Below are 7,634 nucleotides of genomic sequence, written 5' to 3' on the forward strand. Positions count from 1 at the left end.
ATGAATCAAAAGTTCAAAAAAAACATCCGTCACACATAAACTACATCAGAAATGAACTAAAAACAAACAGCCAGAAAGATCAAACAAATGCATAACATGCCACATACATCTTAGGGCAATTCATGCTCACCACTATTTCCAGTGTGAGCAAATAACTAGTATCCAGAAAGTCCTGCAGAGAAAGAACATGCAAACTACCCATTCTTCCTATCAGGTAAAAATATTAACCTCTACACCAATGTGCAGCTCCTTGGTTTCATGTCAATTTATTCTAAAACATATATTTTTTAATCTATCAACAGTGCTAGTTTTGCTAAATGTACTGTCTCACTTCAGAACATGCTGAAAATGTTCCTTATATAAAGCGTGTAGTTCCGTTACAAGACACAGAAACAGATTTTGTTGTTCTTGCATGATATTACATTTAAAATAAACGCGGCAGCTGGGATCAAACCTACATCTGGCCTGCAACATTCTAAGAAATAATTCAACCCCAACAACACAACCTAGTAAAGGGTTAATCGAGTCTGTTAGAAAGCGTTGTAATGTGAACAGTATTAGTTGTGTTTACACTGTCATCTCACGACGCCGCATCCAGCCGCCGCCGCAGGCACGTCACAGTACAAACACACCCTTGCCGCTGATTGGCTGAGACGTTTTAGCGCGGCGTGCCGCAGCCAATCAGCGCATTGTTTTTCTATCACGTCGCTGCGCGGATAGTAAGCTAACGGATAATGCAAGCCTAAAAAACTAGCATAAACAACGCGTATTGTCGCTCACCGGTGGTGAAGCACCGGGATATTTGGATATTTGGAGCTGCGCCTTCATCGTTAGGATTTTACTCGGTGCAATGCGACGCACGCGTCGCCACGAGGACACCTGGACTCGGTAACGGAGGCTAGCTTAGCGTTAGCATCGAGCGTGCTAATTTGTGGCGTTCCGCGAGGCCTCGGTTGAAACACGAGAGTTGCTTCCTGCTGTGGCTTCACTGAGAATGTAGGTTGCACTTCGACGCGAGCATCGACACGGCAAGCGCAGGTTTGTTTGTTTTTTTGAGCCAGTGCAACCGACGCGGACGATTTGCATCCAGATTCATTCGGTAAGAGCTCGCGGGGCTACCTTAGCGCGTTAGCTCGCTGGCTAGCATGAGTGAGCTGACGGACCGCAAACAGTCCGCTGACTCCGCATCGAGGAAACGCTGCCCGCCAGCCGAGCGGGATGAGGACTGCACGGTCCCGGCCAAGTCCGCAAAAGTGAGTGACGAGTCGAATGAGACGGGGGACATAAGCAAAAACAGCGAAGCCGAGAGTAAAGAGGCGGCTGCACGTGAGGGCGAGGCGAAGGACGGCGACAAGGCGACAGCCGCTGCCGCACAAGCGGGTCGTGGTTCGGAAAAGACCGACGGCAGCAGCGCTCAACCCGTCAACAGCTCCAGCGCCGCCGACGGGCCTCATGCTGGCGACACGGACAAACCACAGTCCTCTCATGCACAGAAATCTGCCGGTGCAAAGGAGAAGGCAGCGGGCCCGGAGCAGCGGGTTCCCCCGACTCCTCTGGACCAGTCCGACTCTGCAGCCATAGCAGCTGCTGAAGCACTCGCCAGTCTGACGGGAGGAGATGGAGAAGACGGCCAAGAGACTCCTTGTTCATCCGAGAAGGCTAAGCATGGGAAACAGGGGAGCAAATTCAAGCAGCGTGGGGGCCACCAGTCTGCAAGAGTAGGGTCCAAAACGCAGGCTGCAGCTGCAGACAGCTCCACATCTGTGCACAGCACCGACAGGGAGGATGCAGATGAGATGCCTGAAGCAGACGAAGGTGATGAGTCCGTGTCTGGATCTTCCTCCACGCCGAGCTCCTCTTTCCCGTCAGACAACGAGGACAATGACGATGGGGAGTGTGCCATTGTCTCTGTGAAAATGGCCCCAGAGATGAGGCAGTCGGTGGCCCTGTTAGCACAAGTACAGATGAGGCTGGAGGCTCTCGAGAAGAAAAGTGCCCGGCTTCACCAGCGGCTGGAGCTGAAGATCAGCCGCCAGCGACGTCCACATCTGGATCAGAGGAGCTCAATCACAAAAACCATCCCAGGCTTCTGGGTGACGGCTGTATCCTTTGGATGAAAAGTGTCACTTTGTCCTTCCCGTGTTTTGTTTATTTCAAACTATAACCGTTTGTTCCTTAACTTTGACATTACAGCTGTTGAACCACCCTCATCTCTCAGCTCACATTGACGAGACTGACGAAGATGCTCTTAGTTACATGACAGACCTCGAGGTAAAGGCCCTTCCATGCTTTCGTGTGGATTTTTTTCGCATCCAAATGGCAGAAGTAACCGAGCTTTTTTTTTTATTTCTTTCCCAGATTGAGTCTTTCAAGAATAACAAACTGGGCTACAGGATTCGCTTCCACTTCAGACGAAACCCGTACTTCCAGAACAACATCATCATGAAGGAGCTGCACCTTGGTATGGGAGGTAAAAAGAAATGTAGCACTGGGGACATTTTAAGAAATTGTACATTACAAGAGTGTTTCCCTCACTACTTTTTTTCTTCTCACATTTACAGATCTGTTGTTTCGTTTTGGGCTTTTTGTGTTACCAGGCTTTGGTGGCATGTGCCTTCATACTATCGACTATTTCAAACATAAAATAGATAGGTTGACCAGTAGAAATGATGTGACATGACGCATATACAGGTTACAAGAGAAAAAAGGGGGCGACTCAAAGTTTTCACTACTTATACGTAGTGAAAAGTTTACAACCGTGTCAGAGATTTTTTTTTAGTTTTCAACATAACTGAACATGAACCAGATGACACTGACAATAGAGGCACTCTATTTGTTAAATAGGTATTCTTGTTTAAAACAGAGGTCATTTCAAACATTTTAAAGTGTATGTATCACATGAGAAAACGTTGAGCTCTCAAAGTACCACTACTATGCTGAATCTGACCGTGCAATAGTGGAAGATTACCCAAATCGATATGGACAGTTTACAGACGCGTTTAATCCTATTATGAGGTGTAGTCATTACTTTTATTCCCCTGCCACACTGTACAAAGCATTATAACATGCACATAAACCTGTCAAAACAAAGTGCAAAACCTCTTTGTTGCTCATAAATGCAGAAAATCAGAACACAAGGATTAACAGCATTTTTTCACTCAAAATTTGAAGAAAAAAATTTGTAGCATATTGAATTTCAAGTTTTATATACTTTCAGAGTTTTGATTTTGATTAAAAACATTTTTTTTTCCGTCACGTACCACTAGAGGGAGGTCATGCACCACAGTGTGACAATCAACACATTCAAAGATTTAATAACGTCTGTCTTGGTGTCCAAGTCGGCATCAAACTCGAGCTTGTCCTGTGTCATAAAACCACTAAAATGATGTGGTGCTTCACTTAAATCTCACCTCAATCCAGCAAGAGAGGAAATGTCAACACTTCTGTGTGAAACAGTTGACACGATTGCTGAATTCCCTTATTACTATTATTATTATTATTATTATTATTATTATTATATAAACAAAAGAAACTGAATTGGGCTGATGGCAGATGAGACATTACAGTGATTACATACTGCTTATTATGTATGTATTATTATACATACTATCCTGCGCCTTAAAGTATTTTTAACCCCTGGAAATGGGTCCGTTGACACAACCATAAAAAACATCAGATAATTGTCTGACAATGATCACGTGTAATTTTCAAAAGGTGATAATCGAAAGACCCTGGTTTTATTATCCGAATGAGGTCAACTGGACCTCATCATCCAGTCGACCTGGATGAATGAGAATATTCATTAGACCAGTTCATTATCAGATTTTGTTTAATGTGCTTATGTACGTATTGACTTAAGACTTAAGATTTCATTGCCAATTTCAAATAGTCTTGTTTGACTTAAAGACTTCAACTTTACCAGGAAATTCTTCTCCTCTTCCCTCTAGAAGTCTCTGACTTTCTTCTGCATGTCATGTTTTTTATCTGCCGTTCTCTTTGCACAGTTGTAAGAGAACGCTATAAACCAGATTACACATGTGCATGTAAACAGTTAGTTTATATAACTAACGTCAACTTCAAAGAAACATTTTCACGACTCAGCAAAGTTCAAATCAACCCGTTTTTCCAGCAAAATTCTGGATCAAAATGTGATACTGCTCGATTTCAGGCTCTCCGATGTCGTTCTCCAACCCCATCCTGTGGCATCGCGGACACAACCTGACGGCCCTCAGCGAACCCAGGAAGTCGTCACGGGGCGTCTACGAGACTTTTTTCAACTGGTTCGGTGACCACAGCAACCCAGGACAAGACGATGTAGCGCAGGTACCGACGACTGCATGATGATGGTCTGTGAGTTCGTCGAACAGGAAAATCAAGATGGATTCGTTTTGAAAATCAATTTTTTTAAGTCGCAAAGCGTCCTCCCTGTGGCAGTAGGGCGTTACTATGGAGAATACCTCATGTACCTTTAGGCAATTTTTAATCCCCATCACAATGTGCAGGATGTGTTTTTCTAAGGTTTTACATCCTGAATGAACGTTTGCAGAGCTGTGCTTGTTTCAAATGTTCCCTAAAATAATCAAGACATGCACACTTTTCTTTTTTTAAGTCAGGAAACCATCTCAGTGAGTCAGACTTTTCACTTCTCCTTAAAGCTTTGAGGTCATCAAACCAAGTCTTGAGGAAAAAGTGCAAAGGATTAGAGGTTTTAATCTAAACTCTTCTCAGATTATCTTTTAATATCTTGTAGTGCTGCAACATTTAAGTTTTAATTAGATAGTTTTCCTGTTTTATTATTATAAAAGCACATTGAGATCATGTTCTTCAGTGTGAGCACGAATCTGCATTGTGCTTTGAAATCCTATTGACAACATGGACCTTCAAGTCGACTTTATTTACCCTCAAACAACCGTTTGTGTTTGTGTTTAGATCCTTAAGGACGACCTGTACAGAGACCCGCTCAGATACTACCTCACTCCTCTGTGGGAGCCGAGGGAGAACGGCAGGTAAAAGAAACGCGGCTTCATCGCTTCATGTTCCAACCGTATGTCTCGACATTATAGTTTATATTTACTGAAAGATTTGTTGTTGTTTGTTTTTTTTCCCCCTTTCCTTCTCCAGTAGTGGGACCGGGACCAGAGCCGCCGCCGACAACGGCAACGGAGACGACTGCGTCGTGATATCCGATTCAGACGACGAGCCCGGCGACGACACCGGCGAGGCCGAACAAGGCCAGAGCAGAGGGGAGGAAGAGGGGGATGAGGAGGAAGAAGATGATGAGGAAGAAGAGGCGGACAGAGCGCCGAGTGCAGGTTTGTGGAGGGATGAAAATGTCACGCATTGCAAAACACACGTTCCACGTGTCCAGGTTGATTTAAAAAAAAAAAAAACTATTTTAATCTTGTAACGAAGTGAATGTGTGTGAAATCCGACATTTTCCGCCGCCGCCGCCTCTTAGCACCGAGTTCATCGGGTTGTGTTGTAGCTGAAGTGTAAATGTCTGAGTAATGCGGGCTAAACTGAATAGACAAGAAATATCTCCCCCTCAGATGAGAGCCCAGAGGAGGAGGATGATGGTGGAGAAATTGTGATTGACGGTAAGACATCACTCTCAACAGCAGCGCTACAAATGTACCATGATTACTATAAAAACCGTCGGGGAATATCTGGGGTCGCCCTCTCATTCACACGTTCCACCTTCATTCATTTGATTCCTGCACTCGGCCGGTTTAACGCCGGTTTTTAGGAGAGTTGCAACCATTCCTAGTAAGCACACCGTCTGTTCGACTAGGCTCCGACGACAGCGACCAGGAGGAGGAAGAGGAGGAGGAGGAGGAGGAGGAGGCCTGAGTGGAGACGAGCATGAGAAGGATGCATATGCTGAAGAAGTCAAGTCACCATAGGGACCAGAGACGAGGAAGATGAAGAGGACGTTTAGTTGACGAAGACTAGCAGAACAAACATGGAATTCTTCCTGATGTTAGTCAGTTATGCACAGAATATCTCTTTTAGGTTGTTTTTTTTGTTTGTTTTTATATCTAAAATACACAAAAATATTTAAAATCAGGGTTAACTGTAATGAAAAAGCCAAGGCAGCATGTTTCCCCTATTTTATACAGTTGGTACTGTGTATTCTGATGTACTCTTATGATTTACTATTTGCCAAATGTTTTTTTTTTTTTTTTTAAACTTGTTCCTGGGCATAAAATGTCCATCGATCCTTGCGAATGTTGTTCTTCTGTGTGATGGGAACAGAAAAGAATAAATAGATAAATAAATAAAAAAAAACCTGCACAAATGTAGGTGAGAGTTTAACTACCACTGCTTTGTGGCATTAAAGCTCTAATTTCAAAATTATCCTCAAAATGAATAAACCTTAAGAGTTATTATTATTATTAATATAATTATTATTAGTTGGCATTCCAAAGTGAGGCTGCTTTCAGAACCTAAAAAAAAAATCTACAATTGATGACGGTACACTTCAGATGCACTGAGTACTGAACCAAAATTTGTTCTCAGGGATGATCATGGTGGTAATCGTCGTGTTGCAAGAACCTTACTGACTTTGGAAGACATTTACACACTCTGGTTGTTGTTGGTTGTTTATAAAGAAATGTGTATTCTACTGTAGTAAATAGAAAACCGCTCTTGTTTTTAATAGACTTCCTGTGGTCCCCCCCCCCCCCCCTTTATTCCACGTCTCGTTCCACGCCGGCCTCACGCCCCCGTTAATGATCTGTAATTCATCTCTGATGTTTGGACTCATTGTGTAACTTGCTCTTCTTTTTCTGTGACTCTTACACTTTTGTAATACGCTCCGACAATAAATAAGTAGTGCTTTTTGTATTTTTCTTTTCTTTATATTTTAACTTAATTTGAGTTTGTTCTCTGAAAAATTAAGTTTGTCTTTTCTTCTTTCTTTTTTTTTTTTATGTTCAGATTTGTGTTCTCTTCTTCAAACTATTGTATTTATTTTGGTTTTCTACGCGTCCATTATGGCATGCCCGTGAGCACGAAACGTACGGCAGGATGATTACTTACGACTGTAGAAGACATAATTTGCTGTGCACAGTGTCAGTAAATGCTAAATTCACAGCGCCATCATGGGGTGCACTGTAATAAATCTAGTATTTGTATTTGCTTACTTTTCTTAGCAATGAACCTGTAAATAATACTTAAGTGTTGTCTTTTGGATAAGGCAATACGTGTTTAACCCATGGATGAATTTATTCCGATAAATCTGGAAGGTTTGTTGTTTTTTTTTGTTTTTTTTTCATAAAACATGTTCAGAAAGTTATATTTTGTGTGCTGTGTTTTATAGAACACTGTAGTTACAAAATAGCCTCTGGTTTTGTTGATTTGATTTGCTTAAAAATTAATGTCCACCTTTTGACTCCAACCTAATAAAATAGACAGTTGTTTCATTTCGCTCCCTCTGATGATTTCAGTATGTTTGGTGAACTTTTAACATCCTCACACGTTTTCGTTTCACAAACATGAATCAGGTTTGTTCAACTCACCAGCTCGTGTCTTGTTTATTGGCTTTAAATTCAAATAAACATGCATGACACTTTGTATAGCATAAAAGCTTAAAAAATTGGGAAATTAAGTCAAGGCGAAATACATCTTTTAAT

General features: G+C 42.3%; 1 protein-coding gene across 4 annotated transcripts; it reads left to right on the top strand.

Moving 5' to 3' along the window:
* Window positions 1-683: 683 nt before the first annotated feature.
* tspy (testis specific protein Y-linked) lies at window positions 684-7,424 on the top strand. 4 transcript variants are annotated; one of them, XM_080469728.1, is made up of 8 exons: window positions 684-2,102; window positions 2,194-2,271; window positions 2,359-2,461; window positions 4,169-4,323; window positions 4,930-5,006; window positions 5,122-5,312; window positions 5,550-5,597; window positions 5,792-7,424. In XM_080469728.1, exons 1-8 carry the CDS (start codon window positions 1,146-1,148, stop codon window positions 5,848-5,850), a joined length of 1,668 nt encoding a protein of 555 aa, XP_080325854.1. In that variant the 5' UTR covers window positions 684-1,145; the 3' UTR covers window positions 5,851-7,424. The 4 variants fall into 4 exon arrangements, with proteins under 4 accessions (XP_080325854.1, XP_080325852.1, XP_080325853.1 ...); XM_080469726.1 differs by having other exon boundaries at window positions 700-2,102; window positions 2,359-2,470; XM_080469727.1 differs by having other exon boundaries at window positions 737-2,102; window positions 2,359-2,470; window positions 5,125-5,312.
* The last annotated feature ends 210 nt before the right edge of the window (window positions 7,425-7,634 follow it).

Source organism: Lipophrys pholis (genome assembly GCF_963383615.2).
Source record: "Lipophrys pholis genome assembly, chromosome: 8".
In the NCBI taxonomy this organism is placed as follows: domain Eukaryota; kingdom Metazoa; phylum Chordata; class Actinopteri; order Blenniiformes; family Blenniidae; genus Lipophrys; species Lipophrys pholis.